Source organism: Schistocerca nitens, chromosome 6 (genome assembly GCF_023898315.1).
Source record: "Schistocerca nitens isolate TAMUIC-IGC-003100 chromosome 6, iqSchNite1.1, whole genome shotgun sequence".
NCBI lineage: Eukaryota > Metazoa > Arthropoda > Insecta > Orthoptera > Acrididae > Schistocerca > Schistocerca nitens.
In genome coordinates, this window is record NC_064619.1 from 295,629,645 (window position 1) to 295,651,150 (window position 21,506).

Consider the following 21,506-nt stretch of genomic DNA (forward strand, 5'->3'; position numbering starts at 1 on the left):
TGACTGGAGTTATCCAGAAAACGAAATTATGCTTTCTGTAGGAAATCCCTGATTGGCATAGGTGCATGATTTAAATCTAACAAGCTGTGCGTCACACCTATTATATTTCACTTTCGTTCGTATTTTCGATGAGTGGAGACTACAGCCTGTTGGTGAAGTTTACGATGAAATGCAAGAAATACATTATTTAAAACTGTGTCACCGCCAGACACCACACTTGCTAGGTGGTAGCTTAAATCGGCCGCGGTCCATTAGTACATGTCGGACCCGCGTGTCGCCACTGTCAGGATCGCAGACCGAGCGCCACCACAAGGCAGGTCTCGAGAGACTGACTAGCACTCGCCCCAGTTGTACGACGACTTTGCTAGCGACTACACTGACGAAGCCTTTCTCTCATTTGCCGAGATACAGTTAGAATAGCCTTCAGCTAAGTCCATGGCTACGACCTAGCAAGGCGCCATTAGTTACTTCATGAATCTAAAGAGTCTCACTTGTATCATCAAGAATGCTGTATACCAAAGGACGGTATAAAAGTTAAGTGTTCTAGTAGCTACGTTCTTTTCTTTATCACATTCATTACGAATCCTGTTCCAGACTTCGCGCCAGTCGGCGTGTGTGTACGTATGCCCTTTCGGCTACCCGTCACTGTGGACTGGCTGCCTTGTCAGTCCACTACAAAAACTTTCTCGTATTTTGCTAGTTACAATCCTCGCATTTCATGAAGGTCTAGCACATCTTGCCGATGGTCCTGAGACAACAGTAAATTAAAAATATCGGTGAAGACAAATATTTCACGACATGGCCAATATCTGGCCCTAGCTGCACAACGAAAGCCAACAACGTCTGACAAACAGCAATCTTCAGTTTACTGTCTCTCAGGAGCTGCAGTTTCTCTTTCGTATTGTATCAGAGTTGTAGAGCTTTGTTAATGTCCCAAATCTTTCGGGTACAAATTATGAAGATGGAGGATGATCCTAAACTGAGTACTTTGAGATAGGGAAATAATGTTCGGAAATGAATGTATAATTGACTGTTGACGTAGGCAGTTCTCACTTTTAGCGTTCTGTCAAATATCTCTGTTGTACAGAGAGAAAGGCACCTAGAACCCCACTATGCACTCTGCCTGCGGGCTCACCGGGGATTTTATATCCCAACTACTTCATGTTAAGAGTATAGAAAAAAATAGTCCATCTATGTAAGTATGACCCGAAAGTGTTAGGTGTGTCCCACTACTCAAGGCAGTACTAAGCCAGGACCGTTTATAATGGAGATAAAAATGTGAATCAGTGATGGAATGTTTCTGCAAAGTACTACTGTCGTTCATCCTTCAGAAGGAAAAGGATAACAGTTTTCTGTCATGTGGTTGGTTGGGGGGGAGGGGGATGCTGCAGATACACGCGCTATTTTTCAGAGGCCCACTTGGTCGAGATTAATTCTTCATGGACCGTATTGTTCATTCGATTCTAGCTGCTGTCGAAGTCGGTACAATCAAAAGATACGGTCATTTATCTCACATATTTTGATACTCGCAAACTCACTCATCAAAACCAATAGGGCACTTCCCGTCTATCTACGATGGCAGTTCAATAAGTAATGCAACACATTTTTTTTCTCGGCCAATTTTGGTTGAAAAAATCGGAAATTTCTTGTGGAATATTTTCAAACATTCCCGCTTCGTCTCGTATAGTTTCATTGACTTCGGACAGGTGGCAGCGCTGTACGGAGCTGTTAAAATGGCGTCTGTAACGGATGTGCGTTGCAAACAACGGGCAGTGATAGAGTTTCTTTTGGCGGAAAACCAGGGCTGCTCAGATATTCATAGGCGCTTGCAGAATGTCTACGGTGATCTGGCAGTGGACAAAAGCACGGTGAGTCGCTGGGCAAAGCGTGTGTCATCATCGCCGCAAGGTCAAGCAAGACTGTCTGATCTCCCGCGTGCGGGCCGGCCGTGCACAGCTGTGACTCCTGCAATGGCGGAGCGTGCGAACACACTCGTTCGAGATGATCGACGGATCACCATCAAACAACTCAGTGCTCAACTTGACATCTCTGTTGGTAGTGCTGTCACAATTGTTCACCAGTTGGGATATTCAAAGGTTTGTTCCCGCTGGGTCCCTCGTTGTCTAACCGAACACCATAAAGAGCAAAGGAGAACCATCTGTGCGGAATTGCTTGCTCATCATGTGGCTGAGGGTGACAATTTCTTGTCAAAGATTGTTACAGGCGATGAAACATGGGTTCATCACTTCGAACCTGAAACAAAACGGCAATCAATGGAGTGGCGCCACACCCACTCCCCTACCAAGAAAAAGTTTAAAGCCATACCCTCAGCCGGTAAAGTCATGGTTACAGTCTTCTGGGACGCTGAAGGGGTTATTCTGTTCGATGTCCTTCCCCATGGTCAAACGATCAACTCTGAAGTGTATTATGCTACTCTTCAGAAATTGAAGAAACGACTTCAACGTGTTCGTAGGCACAAAAAACCTGACCGAACTTCTCCTTCTTCATGACAACGCAAGACCTCACACAAGTCTTCGCACCCGAGAGGAGCTCACAAAACTTCAGTGGACTGTTCTTCCTCATGCACCCTACAGCCCCTATCTCGCACCGTCGGATTTCCATATGTTTGGCCCAATGAAGGACGCAATCCATGGGAGGCACTACGCGGATGATGAAGAAGTTATTGATGCAGTACGACGTTGGCTCCGACATCGACCAGTGGAATGGTACCGTGCAGGCATACAGGCCCTCATTTCAAGGTGGCGTAAGGCCGTAGCATTGAATGGAGATAACGTTGAAAAATAGTGTTGTGTAGCTAAAATATTGGGGAATAACCTGGTGTATTTCAATGCTGAATAAAACAACCACTGTTTCAGAAAAAAAATGTTGCATTACTTATTGAACTGCCTTCGTAGAACCATGAAATTTGGCAAGAAGCAAGGTTTTACGATTCAAGCAAAGAAAAAAATCGTAAAATAGTTAATTTGTAGTTATATCACTTAAAATTAAATCATTGGCGAAAGTCTTGAAACTCCAAGGACCGATATCTTGCCAGTATTGATGTCGATAACATGCAGAAGAAATCGTAGGGGTTTGTAATTTCGGGATAGGTGAACTGTCTATACACAGAATTAAGTTTACAGCGAACCTTCAGGGCGCTAGTCCTACTCGCTCTTTGACAATTTTTTGATTATGCTTAACTTTTTTTACGTCAGTGTTATAGTAGATCACGTATTACCGACCCAGCAATGAAAATTTCCGTCGAAGTTCAGGGCACGACTCAGCCTTCGCTTATTCTCTACTCCCTAGCGTGAGGGTATAGCTGAACTGGTAGTAACATTTCATTATTATTTATAGCTTATCAAGTATGGAGATAGCCACTTCACGCCGGAGATGTGACGTGCTTACCGTCTCTGTGAGGTCAGCCATGCGTACGATCATTCCATACCAGAACACCGACACGAGCTGAAACATAGGAAACAAAATTCTATTTACAGTTGCATGAGCACACAACACACTTTACGTCTCAAGCACGTGGGCTTCGAAATGCAATGAACGACATCAGAGAAAATTGTTCCTGAGACAATTTTTTTTTTCGCCGGAAGAAGAAAATAGATTTTTAGTGTTGCAAGGCAACAAGGCAATCATTCACAAATTACATGAAAGACATTCGTGGAACTTTGCATTCAGTGTAACCTGAAACAACTTGCGGATGACTACTTCCATCTTCGTCACTAGCGAACAGTTTTTGTTTCGATGAAGGTGATGGTAATTGTCGAAGAGTTAATTTCAATTTATTATGGTGCGTGCATCTATACCAGCGTTTCTTAATCTTTTCGATAAGTGGAATCCCTTTTATCCCCACTTTTATCGGGGGTCCCCTACTTTGTTTCTAAAGTATGTTTTGCTACATTCTGTGAATGGATTATTGGATTATTTGCAACGAAAATAACAATTCTCAAATAAAAATTGTTTAAAAAAAGTACTACAAACTGAACCAAAAAGTTCTGAAGTATTTTGCATTTAAAATAACATAACCAGACAGGACTTTTCCGTTTTTATTTTATGAGGTGAGTGATACTGATAATTTTCGCAGCTATACGTAGTAATAGTTCTTATGGACGAAAGTTGTGTTTCCATGACATGTCGACAGTCTGCTGCGGTACTTCTTTTTCTCGGCACATGAGCTGCGAACCCTGTTTCGCACATACGTGTAGTTACAAATAGTTAAAGTACCATCATGACCTTTCGCGCCAGTTCAGGATATTTATTTTTTAAACTGCATTAGAATTTTAATTATTTTTGTTTTTATGTATTAAATATTTATATGTATTTTTTTCTCCTAATGATGAATAAAAGTTTCGTATTTTTCCGCTGACACTGTAGAAAGGCGTGCGTGGACAATAAAAGAGTGTTTAACCAACAATTCATATGTATATTTAATCTGCTGTTCATTTGGGGAACCCTTCACATAGTGAATAATCTAAAACAATGGCTTCTGTTCTAAAAAGCCTTTTATTGTTGGGAAGCACTCAGACTCGCTGGAGAGCAAGAATTTCACCACAATTCTGTTTTTTAAGCAAGACTTTTTGCATGAGCAGTAAATACATTACTCGTTTGCCTTTTGAAGGTCAAAGTTAAAATCCTTCATTTCTTAATATGTATCCTAAGTAGTCAATTCTAAGCACTTGATTTCTATTAAATAATCCACCTTTCAATTTGAAATTGTGTTATACAGTAAAACCAAGCACCTCATCCCTCAGCTCAAAAATATATACTGGTGTGTCTGTTCCAGATAACCATCTAACCTCAGTATGTAAAAGAAGGGCTAGGTGCAGCCTCAGATAGTCTTCGAAATAAACGATCATTTAGTGGCTAAGATTTTATAAAGTTAATAATTTTGATGGCCTCATCAAGACCCTTCGTATAATTAGAGGGATAATTTTTTTCTTTGCAAGTGTCTGCCTGTGGATTATGAAGTGGCTGTTAGAACAGTTTTGGGCGATATTTTTGAGCTCCACACCTCCATAAAATACGCCAATCGGTACAGATTTCAATGCAGTTGTCGCATGGTGTTCTGTTCTGTTCAAAAAAATAATTTAAAGGCTCAAATATTTCACATATTTGGGGACATTTGCATAAAAGATCCTCCAATAATGCGTTTTCGTAAAGACATCCAATAACTGCAGTTCGTAATGCGAATTCATCTACATCTTTATATTCATCAGTTTGTAATGAAAATTTGCGTGATTTGACACGAAAAGTTAGTTCATTCCGTATACACTATCTGATTAAACGCATCTTTATACGTATTAATGAGGGCTCACTTTCAGTGAGGTTGCTGAATGTCCGTGGAGGAACGGGAGCCCGTTCTTCACAAAGAGGCGAAACCAGAGGAGTTAATGTTGAACGCTGGGGTCTGGAGCGAAGTCGACATTCTAACTTAACACAAAAGAGTTGGGTTTAGGTCGGGACTCTGGGCAGGCCAGTCCATTTTAGGAATGTTGCTGTCCACATTGCTTTATAGATTCTGCTTTAAGGCGGAATAAAATATAATACTGATGCTGTCAATCATCGCCTGCCAACTATTTTTACTGTACGCAGTACGCATTGCTCTAAAATGTGTTCATATTATTATACAGATATGGCTTTCTCAAGCGTAATAAAGAACTCACGCCAAAACCATGAAAATGACACCCATGCCATAAGGCTATGTACTCTTTACTCCACAATGACATGATCTGTTGGACCATTAAGACACCCATATTGTAACACCACCTACTCCTTACCTCGCAGTTACTACAGAAATATATAACTGAGGATCTTCTCGACCACTGTAACGCATTCTTTTTAACTCCCTACGCACAGTCATTGTGCTTGCTGGAATGCTGGTAGCACTTCTGGACTCAAGAGTGAGAGCTTTCACTGATTTCATACGGTTTTTTTACGACCGCCGCCCAATGCTCGGCTGTCACTGTCCGTCGGTACATTAGATCTGCCTTGTCTTGGCTTAGATAGGTTGTTCCTTCGCGTTTCCACTTCAGAATCACATCACTAACAGTCGACTCAAGTAGCATCAGAAGAACTGAAAAGTACTTAACGGATTTATTACTCGGTCGACATTAAGTAGTCCACGTTCAGTGTTACTGAGCTTGCCTGGCCGGCCCATTCTGCTATTATTGCTTCTCCGCTGGCAACGCAGTACTCCCCGCGTCGGTTTATACGGGCGGTCCGCTTCTCGTGAGATCTAGTGATCCGTTCCGCAATACATAGAGGTGTCCAAGACCGGATACTTACAACATTGTATTGGTATTCAATTTTTGCGTTGAGGTACGATGTCATTCGAAAATGAGATATCGCTGTTTTTTTGCTGGTTTTTACATAACATATAACTCACTATCTCCACAGTGGCTTGTTTAATAAGATCTTCTGTAAATGAGTAGGCTTCGTCGCGTTGAGCTGTCGGATAGCTCACTAACTAGGAAACCTCATGGGTTCTCCATTCATATTCTTGTGGTTTGAACCATAAAGAATGAAGAAATTCTCCACGGAATGCTGGTCCGAAACAGTGTCTTATACGAGGATGCTGCCACGAAACTGTAGATGGATAGATGAGAAATTGTATCGTGTCAAGTAACTGATTCCGAAAATCAGTGGGATCGGCAAGGCTTTTGTGGATTTTTTTTTTGTATCACTATTATTTAACTTCGGATATTTCCATTGTTTGTGCCCCCAGTGTGCATTAAACCAGGAAAATTTTATTCTCAGGTTGATAATATCAGTTGTTAGAACTGGCACATTTTTTCAAGAAAATGTGTACCGCACATACCAACGCTACTGAAGAGATTGACCTTTTCGTATATTGTTGTCGCAGATCATACTTTCTTTTAATTACAATATTCCACTGAAATTTTGAAAGCAGCTTAACAGTTCTTCAGTTTAGTAAATGGAATATTTTGGTCCTGAGCTATAAAACATAGTGTAACGCTTTGTTCGTCTTATTTCTAGAATGGATGCGTTCACTTCAAATCAGTCGCATTCATGGATATCAGTATGCATAGTAAAATAATTATGTCGTCAACTTCCTACGAGGACCAATCTGGCTTATAGACAGCACTTAAACTATGAAGTTTTGCGACAAGCTGCCCCAATTGTGTTCGTCTTAAATTTGTACACACTAGTACGCTTTTTAACAAGAAGTGTTTTCATCTCTGTTCTACTTACGAACTTACTAGCAATAAAGTACGAGTAAATTATTTTGGATTAAAGCGAATAATTATTCAGACTTAGATCAGTATGCGTCGGTCGCTTCTTCTACACCTGTCACCAGTGTATAGCCGGCCGGAGTGGCCGTGCGGTTCTAGGCGCTACAGTCTGGAACCGCGCGACCGCTACGGCTCAGGTTCGAATCCTGCCTCGGGCATGGATGTGTGTGATTTCCTTAGGTTAGTTAGGTTTAGTAGTTCTAAGTTCTAGGGGACTGATGACCTAAGATGTTAAATCCCATAGTGCTCAGAGCCATTTGAACCATTTTTTCATCTTTGCGAGAGCCCACTAGCGGTCAGCATTTAGTATTCCCCGTAAATGGAAGAACATAGGTTTTTAGAAAACTAACGCCGTATTAGAAATTGTTATCTTTTGCGTACTGCGTTCATTTTTAAATTGTGCTGCACGGAGCGTTGAAGTCCATAATTATTCCCGACTTTGTTGGAATTTTTAGATCCTCCACTACTTACTGCACTTAATGCAAACCAGTAAATGAGTCATCATCTTTCTAAACAATTTGCTTAAAACGTGTTATACCTAAATAATGAGCTTTTCACTACATGCCGCAATTGGCGTTGGCGGTCACAGCAATGCAAGTAGTCTTGACTTCTTGCCACCAATACTGTCTACGTATGGTCACCTCCTCCGTCGCGAGGGCCCTCCTACGTGTCGCTGTTGCTCACAAATGACGGTCGTCGTCCTCTTGTTGGACTGCCCACTTTTACCCGCTCTGCGGCGGATTTTTAACTTTCCCAGCACCCTGCCTTCAGTGTTGGGCGACGATGCCTGAACAGCAGCTTTAGTTTTACGTTTTATTCGTGAGGGTGGGTTTTATCATTTGATCTAAGTTTTAGCGCATGTCCTTCGTCCCTCTGTGTCCACACTAGTGCTTTTAGGGTGGAGGTTTTAATGTGTTGCAGAGTGGCTGGCTTCTCCTTTCTATCCTGGTGGTCAGCCAGCCATGGTAATCTGCTCTCTTGTTTTGATCTCTTCTACGTTTCTTGCGTCTCTGAGGTTTTCTTGTCCGATTTTGCCCATTTTAGTGTTTGTTGCCCTTCTGTCATGTTTGCGGTTTTCTCCTTTCTTCCAGTTGTGTTCTGTATGTCTCGATTATTTTACTCCCATCCTCGTGGAATTATTTTAATCGGAACGAGGGATCGATGACCTATCAGTTTGGTCCCCCCCCTCATTTAAACTAACCAGGCAACCTTTCTGCGTATGAACTGAGCAAGTTACCTTACGACGTCTGTTGGAGGGTAAGCGTACGTAATACAATGTAGACCGAGGCCCACGAGAAAGACAGTTCGCGCGCGTACGTCACGAGGGTAGGCCTGAGCTCGCTCAACTCGGCAAACTACGTTTCCACACTTGTTAACTCGTAACTAGTTGTGTACGTACAAACGAGAATTGCATCCTCTACTGGAATCTGCTGTTATGAAGTCTTACTGATTACTAGTGCTAAAACAATTACACAACGTGGTAGTATGCTGTAAGTTAAGATGTGTGCTTGATGTATATAGTATAACAGGTTGTTTATAGCATAAAGTCTCTTCTGCTTAACAGTCGTCATTTCCTAGAAGATGTGGTGCCTCATGCAACCGATAATCATTTCGGTAATTTTATTGTACGCAGTACAGCCATAACAAAATATTAGTAGATCAATGGATTTCCAATCATTGTATGACTGATAAACAGTAAGACTCCACAACAGAGGATTTCAGTAAAATATTAAATTCTCGTTTGTATGTAAATACCTAATTACGAGCTAACTAATGTAGAAACGCAGTTAGTCTACTGAGTTGAGCGAGCGAGCTCAGGCCTACCTTTGTGACGTACGCGACGCGGCCTGTCTTTCTCGTGAGCCTCGCTGTTGATGAATTGTTCCCCCCCCCCCCCCCACTTCTTACCCCCTCCTCTCCCCCCGCCCGCGCTCCTTATCACAGCTCTTCCTCCGTATTACATTCGCCTGCAGTCCACAGGAAACGTACATCTCCGCACGTTCACATAGAATCCTGATATTTTTCAAATTATGTTAATTTCGTGAACCTCTCGGAACGTCAGGTCTCGACTTAAAAGTAAACCCTTTTGTGTCGAACAGCCTCTTCTAGCGCCTTATACTGAAGATTATTGCTCGCTTCTGTGGCACTTCACGCTAACCTTCACGCCCTTTAACCGGCCGGGGTGGCCGAGCGGTTCTAGGCGCTACAGTCTGGAACCGCGTGACCGCTACGGTCGCAGGTTCGAATCCTGCCTCGGGCATGGATGTGTGTGATGTCCTTAGGTTAGTTAGGTTTAAGTAGTTTTAAGTTCTAGGGGACTGATGACCTCAGATGTTGAGTCCCATAGTGCTCAGAACAATTTGAATTTCACGCCCTTTAAAGATTGTACAGCTTTCCTCGAATGTTTTGATCTCTTCCGTTAGTCCAACTTGACAGGAGTCCCATACTGATGCACTGTAACCTAGAATCGACCGACAAGAGTTCTGTGAGTGATCTGCTTCTAAAATGAATTATATCTGTGGCATGCACCTTCCCCGCGGTTAGATATAATTATGTGCTAGTTGCGGATACGCCTGCATATTTTGTGATTGTCGTTGTTAATTTATTGATTGGCGACGATGTAGTTGAACAAGAAGGCTCTGTTATCCTTCTTACGCCATGAGTCATTGAGCGCTGCTTCTTCGCTGACTGTTCAGAGTTTGCCGTGCATGTCTTCTGGTAGAAGCAGCGTTATCGAAGTGTATTTTGAGAGCTTTCAGACGCCAGCCGCTGTGGAGGGGCCACCCCGAAGAAAGCTTAACAGTCGCATCGTTCTGCCGCTCTACATAGCAAAACACTAGACATCCCGTTATTGTAGTATATTTGCTGTTCGAAATATAATTAATTTTATATTCTTCTGAATCATGTAGCCATGTTAGAATACACTAAACGACACTTTAAAGTTACTTACCATTTGCAAAAGCGAGATCTTCGCGATCGCCTCAGTGTTAAAGTGTTTATAAATATATATTCGTTGTGAATGCTGCAGTCTGTGCGTCCGAAGTCGTACAGATCACGTTTTCCTGTAAGTACAGTTTTATTTCTTCCGATTAAGCTGTAGCTAGATGGAGGGATAAGAATCGAATCCACACGCATTATAAAAGACGGTTGGGCGGATACACACACAATTGACACTAAGTTGGGTTTTTGGGCGATTTCCCACGCCTGCCCGGGCAAATGCCCGTCCACCTCTCTATGACGCAGACACTCCATACACAAACAGTTCAAACACGAGAACACACGGAACAATAATTCACAAGATTCGCAGCCTGACAGGCTATAGACTTCCCTGCCACTCTTCGAGTAAATATCGACGTGCCGACAGAAATGGGTTCCAGCCATTGAAAACAAGAACTTCTAAATAGGAGATCGGTGAGAGCGCTTAATGTGCCACAACAGTGTAATAACGGTAGGAAACAGGCAGAGATTCAAACTTTTAGTAACAGGGTTTTGTACATGTCTCAGAACTGTCCACCTGTGATATAAGCAGCTCGATGAAACATTCAGATATGTGAATTGTTTGATTAATTGCGTCTTTCTTATAGCATAATCATCAGTTGATAAGTAAGTCTTATTATAAACACTCGAATCTCCGAGTGATGAGGAGAGGTTTTTGATACGAGCTGAGCAGGCATAGGCTACGTGATTCGCTTCATTGCCACAAAAGCAGCCAGTACAGCGACGTATGCGTTATGATGCTGAACCGTTGCGTGCATCGGTAACTGAATCGGATTGCAGCGAAGGAGAACGGAAACCTCAAAACATCGAACAGTCACGGTGTTATATCCAGTCGTATGCGCGAATGCTGATGGAGCCGCATTACAGTCTGTCTTCAGCAGTTTCTAATTTGCCTTTTCGTAGTTGACTCTAGTTGAATGACAGATCAGATTCTGTAACAGTGTTACTTCTCTGTGTCAAAAATGAGGAAGGGTCCTTCCCTGACGTGAGAGATGTTGGCGATACTTCACATTTAGATGAACTTTTGGTCTCTCTTATGCCACAAGACATGGTTTTAGACACAACACGGTCAGTTATGAAAAAATTACTAGAACAGTATTATTGTACAACATACAACGTCCCTCCTGTGAGAGACTGAAACTGTGATCCGTCAGAATTCTGTATTCTGTTTCATAGTTCCTTTCTGTCTGTGGTTGTCTGTACGAGTGAAAGTTTAACTTAGCTAGAATTCAAGACATTCACAAGATACTGTTTTGAGACGGTTATGAGCTATGTAACTGTAGATACAAGCAATTACATAATTGAATAAACTTTAAACCGACGTAAGTGAGAATTACACACACGAAAGAATGTTGTTCTATCTACACACCCTATTTTTCCACGTAATCTCCATCCCGTTCTATGGCCTTCATCCAACGCGAAACAAGGGCGCGTATGCCTTGTCGGTACCAATCCTTGTTCTGGTGGCGGAAGTGTGTGAATCACCTCCTCATCGTCCTCTAAATGTCTTCCACGAATGCGTCTGTCCTCGCCAATACATCATCAGCCCGCTTCAACATATCAGATGTTACAGCTGTGGATGGTCTCCCCGATCGCTGCCAAAGTTTGGATGCAAGAAGGAGGCAGCAATAAAAGATAAAATTTATTGTTTTGTATGTTAGGTACTTGCAAGGCTAAATAACAAGCTAGAACGCTGTTGATATCCGTCTTGATGAAGCAGAAACATTTGATTGTGTTGACGACGTTATACTTCCGCATAAGTTGGAGCATTATGAATCTGTGGAAAACACCCAATAGTTACTTTCGTATCCATCAACCAAGAAGCAGAAAGTTGTCGTCCAGTGTCAACAAACATATATCAGTTTTTAAATGTTACTGCGATGTTGTATCTTGTGTAGTGCCACATTCACAATCCTGTTTGGCAGTAATCGTTGAGCTGCAAGATACACGAAAAGCATTAACCCGTCTCTGAGCGGTGTCATGGAATGCTGTTGCAGTAAACTTTTGTCTCCTGGAATCTAGACTTGAAAACAACCGATGGTATTTCGCCTACACAGTGTGCATATTGTACAAGATGAAATGCACATATTAACCGGTGGCTCGTGCTCGAAGCCGTACCTGCAACCACTTGTTACGAAGCAAATTGTCAGACTTTTTGTAGAACCATTACGTTAAAGCATAAGTTGTTCACCACAATATCTGGTAAACACCGTGCGAGGTGGCGTATAGGTTAAGAGATGGGACTCTCTGGAGTAGTAAGTTTCAGACTGAAGGGGTAGACAGAAGAATGTGCTAATACATAAGATCGTATTTTGCGTTACTGCGTTTTATACGCTTGGTTAAATTCACAGACAAGATCATAAATACAGTCCCACAAATCAGGTTTATATAGAAGACAGTTCTTTCTAGCGGCTCACGTGAAGTTATTCGTCACGAGCTTGTGATGCATTCGAATAAGCAACAGGTAGCGTGAACAGACTAATCCTTACTAAATTGAGGCTTAGGACTTTCTTCCCTCACCCCTTCAATTGCAAACATCCTCCAGATTTAGGCTTCCGCGAGCTCTCTTAGTCGATACGGAGAATGCCGAGATGTTTTTTTGAGGAGGGCACCGGCGTAGTTCTGTCTCCATATTTGTCATCTCAGAGACTGTGCGCCCTCTGTAATAACCTCGTCGTTGACAGAATATTAAGTCATGATACCTGATACAGCGACAATTTTGCACCGAGACATCATTTCCATGACTTAAGGACTGTAACTGTTATGTGAGTCCCCGACGTTAAAAATGTCAGTGCTTCCAAAATCTGTGTCTACTGTTGTTTCAGCAAGCAGCATAGAAAATTATTAGATTGGTGCATAAGTTCGCAGCATTTTTGTTTTACATTATTCCGGTTGCTATGGTTTTATTTATCGATTGCCATTTCTTATTGGTAGTCCACTGTTTGCTACTTCAGTTTACATACTCTCATTTTGTCGCTTGAACATAGTGAGTGAGCTGTAGACGCTAGAAAATTGAGTGTCAGGTGGAGAAATCGGTACATTTCCGACATATTCTTCTGTTTTGAGTACAGCAGAGGGTAACAGAAGGGGACGCAGCCGGAAACATTCGCGCCGTATATGGGGATATTGCCATTGGACAGAGCTCGAGAAGAAAATTATATTCTCGTTTTAAGGAACCGTTTCAACGTTAGTTACTTTCCACGTTCAGAAAGACCTACTGGGGTTGATGAACATATTTTAAACGCATTAAGACACAATGATCTACCTGAGTATACTTCAGAACTGGTAAATGCGATGAACTGTGATCATTCACCACCCTGCGACATTTACATGCAATGGGGAAGGTTCAAAAATCGGACGTATATGGGTGACGCATGCACTAAGCCAAAATCACAAGAATCAGCGGGTGTCCATATGTGCATCTCTGCTTGCTCTTCATCAATTGGCTCGTGAACAACATCGACCGCTCTTATTCTGTGACGTTACAGGTGACGAAAAATTGTTTTTATATGCTAACATAAGGAAAAGGGAGGAATGGTTGAGCCAAAACAGAGCAGCAAGTCCCTTTGCAAAAACGCATCCACAAAAGATAATGTTCTGAATCTTGTGTGACAGCTACAGTGTGGTGTACTACGAATCACTTCCTTAGGGTGTAACTATCACTCATCGGCCAGAAAGACTGCTTGAAGTGGTGTTACTCCACGATAATGCTCGTCCGCATTCTGATACCGCCCAAAAAAAACTATACAGGAGTTGGGTTGCGAAGTCACTCTGCATCCACCTCATTCACCTGATCTTGCGTGCTCAGATTTTTACCTTTTTCGCTCTGTATCCAACAGCCTGTTGTGGTTATTAAAAGCATGGAATAACGCTATAAACTTACGCACCAACCTAAGATAGTGAACAAAATAAGATACACTGTACACTATTTACAATTTGTATGTATCATGCCGCTTCCTTTGTGAGATTGTTGTCCGGAGAAGGCCACGGCAATTTTCCTTCCCCATTCCTGCCCTAAGGAGCTGGACGGCGATGCTACGTCGAGGTCTGTTCACTTTTTTTTCGGTCTTGGTGCCTAGCAGCGTAATGCACTCTTCTTACCGTCAATAGCTGACTTAATACAGCCACAGAAAAACAATTGCTTTACTAGTTTAGCAAGTCGATTGAAAGATAGGGAGGATGATCTGCTTTGTTTGCTATCCTCAACTAACTTAACTACGTCCAGAGCAGACTATTGCTCTGGAATTAGTCAGCAGCTCAAGGAATTTGTTACTCTCAAAGTAATGACAGATAACTATGGAAACGTTAGCAATGGATTGCAAACTGAAAACTAAACGTACTGAAGCGCTGTTATTTCGTCACACCATTTGTCTCTTACTTTTGTAATGATTGTTGCACATTTTGAATGGGGCTCTTCGAGCTGTCGAACACTTGAATTCCGAATGCTTCGGTTTCCACACAGTATCAGAAAGGTCAACGTCCTGAATAAAACTTGGGGAGCTGGTAGTCACGGGTTTAGTGCAAGCTGGTGCTCTAATCCGAATACTTATATCTTGGGAATAATGGATAGTGGTGTAATAGACTCGACGTCACTGTGAAGATATTCTGATTGCAGCGGCACTTCTCCAGAAGACGGAAAGTGTCATCTCGAAACTTCACTGATGTAGTTAATTAACGTGATTTGGAACCAGAGCAGCTTTTGTATCGGCTTCACCATACACAAATTTTGAGCAGCGCACTATTCTTCCACACAAGCCTCCGTCTATTCATTCCAAATTCTTCAAAGGTTTTGCAGATTATCTGTTGATTTCAGGTGTCCGGTTTCTAACCCCAACCCTAGTGTAGCTCGCTACTGTAACGTCATGACTTTACAACAAAGCGAATTATTAAGTGGAGGTGGTAGCTTTAAGTCCAGGAAGCTAGTTTTTTTCACTTGTATGTGGAGTAAATGCGTAATTGCTTTGAACCTTAATATTAATGATGGCGTTGCTGTAGCTGATACATTGAAAGGGACATCGTTACATCAGTTCCTTACCTTTACAGAATCTGGATGGTTTGAGTAGTCAGTTACTTCGCATCCAAGTGTTATCTTCCTTCTCCAGCTGAGTAACACGAGCTGAAACATAAGACGTGAATCAGACAACAATAGCATTACAGTTTTCATTTGTTCCTTCGTACGTTATTCCCAGAGATTGGTCGCTAGATAACTGCAGCTGATGCTATACACTCCAGCCACATTATGCAAAAACTGGAAGGTTATAGCAAAGTGAGCTTGAAAATAAGTTATCAGAATACGTAATTATCATCTTCGGCAAGCTAATGGAATGGATATGGATGCTGAAGGGAATGCCGTTAAGAAACTGCAGAAATTGAAATGCAGGAAGTTGTACTTAATGGATAGTAAGGCTATGAGAATGGCACCAGTCCCAATTTGATGAGGTATGAAGTACTGTACGTCTAAATAGTACTTTTTGAATTCAAACAAAAGGAAAATCAACTATAGAGTTCTACAGTGAAACTGCAATTAGCCTTTATACTACTCTAAAGTGTCAGTGATAACAGGACACAAAGCATAACCTAAAAAGTTTAGACATCAGAAAAAAAGACACTAAAACTGAACAGGAAACGTCAACACGGTTATGAATGAATGTCGGTTCTTATAACGTAGCCGAAACAGCTAACACTTATCGTGAGGTGGCGCTTTGCTGAGAGATAACCAGTTTGGATCTTTATGGTAAGCAACACTTCCACCACCACCACCTTTTCGCCAGTAAGGGGCAGAGGGTTGGGATCGTTAATTTCATAATCATAAGACGCATACTGAATTAAACAGTTAATATTTCCAGTGTCTCATGAAATAAGATCACATGGGACTTCGATGATGATCCTGTTGTCCCATGGGGATGATAAGCTCAGAGTCCATTTTGGTATGTTACTGACAAGCCATGCAATTCATATCTCCCTCTCCCCTCGTGTTTCTCATTTTTTTTCTGAAAACAGTACGCTATTAGTAGTGAACGAACGATATGGTTTCCTTTTTTATTACTAGTGACTTAGCACTACGGAAATCAGACGCGTGTTCTAGCGCCGCGAGCACGCTTTTGAGCTTACGTAAATTTAAACAAGTAGGTAAATAACAAAGTACGCTGAAAGGAACACACAAGCTGGTTCGCATGATCTCACGGGCACAGAAATGAAATTTAAAGTTGAGTTTTGACTGAAGTAATAACAACTTTGTTCCAGAGATCCAGATACAACAACACAACAGGAAGTTAGGAGAGTAATTAATTTAGTTTACGGGATTATGCAGCCTTGGCTCGTGGAGGTGTAGTTCAGAAGCAAGGTAAACGTTAGCAACAAATTAGGTTGTTTGACGAGAAACGTCTGGCACTTTAGGTCTCGTGCTAAGGCAACATACGTAGCCGCTGTATAAAACCATCGTGAAAGATGTCGTTGGGACAACGTTCATATCTTGTAGTTCCAAAAATAAACAATAAGAAATATTAAATTGAAATCACTGTAGTATAAGAAGCCTGATGCTTTCGGGTAGATCGTAGGTTCACTGGGTAGCGTTTGTGGATTGCTCATAACAGCATAGCAAAAGGTGCGGATAGTAAAAAGAGGAGATATTTAAGTTGTGGAGTGAAACGGGCTCATCTGACGGTGAAGAGAGACAACAGGTCGGAAAGGAATTTGTGTCTGTGCATGCTTGGTGGCTGAGGGGTGCAAAAACGGCCGGGCATGTAACGGGCGAAATAGTTGCCTGGTAATTCTGGTACTTTCGTGTAACTACTGCACTCGCTTTTTAATGCAGCGCTGATACTGCGGGAACGAACCGGGCGTTCGGTATCAGAATTTACTGCGGAACCGTGAGGTCTTCTCAGAAATCGCAGCTCAAAACTGGGGGCGAAAGACGAAGCAGAATACCTTTTGCATATCGGACTGTGAAAAACTACGGTAAACTGGTTCCGAATAAGAAACTTCACTGATAGTCGTGCGGAGGGTGCAGTCGGGAGGTCGTTGCTGAAGCAGGAGCGAAGATTCGGTCTTGTGGCGGTTAAGAGCTGTAACGTACTAGACAGCCTGGCTGCGGCAGCCAATAAAACAACTCACGGTTCATTGAAGCCCGCACACTAGGCAGACAGGATTTCCTGGCTGCGGCAGTCATTAGAACACGTGGGATAGCACGGCTGCCAACTAGCTGCGCGCAGCCAGTTGTGATCAGGCTGTCACGTGGAGAACAACGGTCGCCGCGAACTGGTCGAAGCAACAACCAGACCTTGTTTGCGTCCAGGAACAAACTTCGCGATGACTTTCAATACGGACAAATTTATTCTTAAAATCGAAAGCCGATAAGCAGCCTGCGATGTGTCTTGCAAAGAATACAGAAGAACATGATGCGAAGACGGCAGGAAATACCAAATATGACGTTTGAGGAGAAAATGACCCCAAAATTGATCCCTGTGGCGCCAATCGAGACATGTTTTGCAGTTACATCTCTACAGCAAAAGTAAATTTCAACAGGGAATTAAGTGCTAAAGATGGATCAGGAGCTTCGCGTAAAAGTTCTTATGTGTATTGCGAACAGTTACAGTTTCTTGAGGAAACTGTATTAAATAAAACAGCTCAAGCTAGCCTGGGTGAAGCAGACATTGCCGAAAGTAACGATGGGGACGGTAGCGTACAAATTCGTTCACTTGTTACCAGAGAGAATCAGAAAACTAACGGAGACAGGTTGATACACAACAACAGAGTATCGCAGTGAGGGAGGAGCGTGGAAGGAACCAAGAATCTGATTCAGATCGGCTGCCGCGGAATATGATGAGCTGTTATCACCAGCTGACTCAACTGTATCAACTCATAATCCTGAAATACTTGACCTGTTTGAGTAATTAGTGTTAAAAGGAATTTAACATTAAAATTTTTTTCAAATGTTGTTAAAATTTAGTATTTAACATTAAGATAATTTTCAAACAATCGTGTATGTTGTCTAATTTTCAGACTCATTTCTGTTCTGTGAATGTATCCATTTTCAATTCGTTCAAGTTCGTAACATGTAAACTGTAGGGCCAGGGAAGAAAACGACGACATTTGAGTAATTCCTTCACAATTTTTGAATTTTCCTGCCGTTAATTTTAATTGTAAATTTTCTCATCCGTGCGACCATTATCAGTAAGTGCTGTATGTGTTAGGAGTTATTAATTGGTACGTAATTTTGCTTTTAGAAGCACTTGGTTTTTGTTTCAGGAAAGAAATAAGTAAATTGTGACAGTCATCGTTTTACCACTAGACACTTCAATATTTTCAAATGTTATTAAAGATAAACCCATCTGAAAGTAATAAAGTTTTTCTTCTCGAGTTATACAAGCTCGCACACGAGTATCAGTATCCACAATGTCCGCCCCCCGGTAGCTGAGTGGTCAGCGCGACAGACTGACAATTCTAAGGGCGCAGGTTCGATTCCCGGCTGGGTCGGAGATTTTCTCCGCTCACGGACTGGGTGTTGTCCTACTCATCATCATTTCATCCCCGTCGACGCGCAAGTCGCCGAAGAGGCGTCAAATCGAAAGACTTGCACCAGCCGAGCGGTCTACCCGACGGGATGCCTTCGTCACACGCCATTATTATAGTATCCACAATAGAATGTATGTTTTCCAATAGATTATCAAATGATTGCACTGACATTCTTATATAGTTAAAAAAATGGGGATAGTTTCGAAGGTCCTTAAAATTGTTTTAAAATAAGCCTTCTGTGCCGCTCCAGAAGCAGAGGACGAATTCAATATCTTTTTTGGCTTTGTGTTTCTTAAGAGACAAACGGCAAACTGACCGCCAGGCCTAAACTCGCTGCTCAACATTCAGGTTGCCCCAGTCAGGCTACAGGCTACCGCAGCCAGGCTGCCCAGTGCTTTACTGACCTAATAGCGCGTGGCTTCCGGAAGGCGTGGGAGTCAAAGGTTACCCGCGGCGGAAGTTACCAGCGTGGGCGCTGGAGTAAGGTGGCTGTGCACTGAGAGGAGCTTTGCTGGCCGCCAATGTTTGGCGAGCGCGGTGCCTCGTGTGCTGCTGTAGAGTGGAGGCGAACAAAGGGAGTCGCCACATTCGTAAGAGATGGACATTAGAAGGGAGAGACCGAAAGCTGCTCACACTTGGCACAACTGACTTAGGAACACTCAAATGGCGCATGCGGTTATGGTGATGGATTTCTTTAGGCCCCACGTCAGGAAGCTATAATTTTATATAGTGTAAACTTGAAGACCCAGTCTGGAAGCTCGTTAGTGGTGGTTGATTTGTCATACTATTCGACGTGGGAAGCTAATTAATATAAATTACATTATCTAATTATAAAAATTTGCCCTTAAGTACGGCTTTGGCAATCATTATAGAGTATTGGAAGAGAGACTTGACAGTATTATGTGGAGGGGGCTCACGAGATAATCTTTATTCACGTTGAAACTGCGTCTGAACAGAACCACAAGCATGGAGATCGTCGTGTCGGAAATTTTTTGTTTGTGTGGGAAGTAGGACAGAATCTGTTCTGGAACATCACTTAGTCACCTGATGTGCGCACTTATTCCTTTAGAGAGTAACATGTGGTAGAATTAAATGACATGAAGTAGCGGAATATACTATCATGGAGGCGTCTCCAGTGGAGAGTACCAAGCAGAAGCTACTTTGGGCATACGACCTGTTGATGGAAACGTAAGGATAATCCAATACACCATATTAATCTGATTTTTCATTGTTCGATGTAACATTGTTGACGATTCCTATCGGTCAGGACTGACTTTTGTCCAGTGCTGCTACTGGTTGATGATGCCTAGCGTCGAGTGGTTCGTGCTCTCACCAACTTCATTACGGTTGCTGTCTGTACTCACCAAACAGTCGTACCAACTAACCATGCGATTAATGTGCATCTGGATTCACAGCGCTCTCGTTACCTACAATGACCCGTTGCATGGACTAATACAACATACAATCCGCAAAGGATGCATCTCAATGCCTTTCACTACAATGGCAAATAACAGTCGCACGGTGAAAACGACCCGTATTGACACTTCAAAAAGCTTTTCTCTTCCCAGATATTGTCCGCTATTATGAAACTTCATGCAAATTAAAAGATGTGTGCCGGACCAGGACTTGAACCGGTTCCCTACTTATCGGATTTTATGCTCTCTGAGTGCTATTCCAGAAAGATTCGAAGAACGCATCCGTGGAATTTCAGACGTAGAGAGAGATAATGACAGAACTGAAACTGCGAGGGAGGCGGGGTTGGAGATGGTTGTGTGCCTGGACCGCTCATTCGGTAAGATGATTTCCCGCGATGTGTGGTTTACAAAGGAGTTACAAATGACTTCTTGTTCCAAACGTTCCTATATGTTACGGTACGGTCCCCTACAGTACGCGTCCGTGCTGCTACTACATGGTTTCTGATACCTAATTTCAATTAGGTCATCTTAAAGTCTTACTACCTTTTGAAATTCAGCATTTTGGTCCATACACCACCTATTCGCCCAACTACGTGCACCACCTACCTCCACGTTATTTTGCTTACGGCCTAACTACGTATTCGCCGCCAGTATATTTCATATTCCATTTTTATTTTGGTTTTTGTTTTCCAGTCTCCCCTATTTCCAGAATTTCTCACAGTCTTAAAGTCTGAGGGAAGCTGCACCATTGCTTACACTCTTCAATGCTGAATCAGTGCCCAGTTTCTCAGTGGCTGTTAGTATTGATTTTATTAAAATTTAGTAAAAAGTTCATAAGCTCTTTTTCTTTTTTCTGCTTGCTTAATAGAAGGGGGACATGACTCTGAACGGATCTTAGTGTTTTGTTGCAGTTAAAGTACTAAAGACGATATGAAATACCAGTATATTTAGAATATGTAATCGACCTTTCTTCTTACTTGTATATTGCAAGGAAAAGTACAATATATAACTTTCAGTATCCTTTAGTGGTCCCCAGGAACTGCACGTGAGAACACTCGACGCACTTCCATTTCTCCTCGAGGCGATGAAACGTAGCAGCAGAAGAGATTTACAGGATCTTCTGAGATGTTTTGTCAGAAGCTGCCGACCAGATAAGACAGGTTTTATGGGGTTTAACAGAGCAAAAGGGGCAACATAAGCTGTGCAAATATGGTGGAACTCCCTGGGCACAAAGAACAGTTGCACTTGACGCCAACATCCCGCAGCACAGAAACGTTACAGATACTACGGAAAGTTATTGATGAATGTCGTCCGT

At 42.3% G+C, this 21,506-nt stretch overlaps 2 protein-coding genes across 4 annotated transcripts in view; one reads left to right on the top strand and one right to left on the bottom strand.

Annotated features, from left to right (window-relative positions):
* LOC126263658 (oxysterol-binding protein-related protein 9) overlaps positions 1-21,506 on the top strand; it is a 518,089-nt gene that overhangs the window by 39,369 nt on the left and 457,214 nt on the right. The gene's annotated exons all lie outside the window — the stretch shown is intronic.
* Positions 1-21,506, bottom strand: part of LOC126263659 (elongation of very long chain fatty acids protein AAEL008004-like) — a 121,056-nt gene that overhangs the window by 7,350 nt on the left and 92,200 nt on the right. The window contains exons 4-5 of the mRNA XM_049960768.1: positions 15,298-15,378; positions 3,409-3,465 (exon numbers count right to left, since the gene is read on the bottom strand). Coding sequence (XP_049816725.1) covers positions 3,409-3,465; positions 15,298-15,378 — 138 coding nt within the window. The remainder of the gene's footprint in view (positions 1-3,408; positions 3,466-15,297; positions 15,379-21,506) is intronic.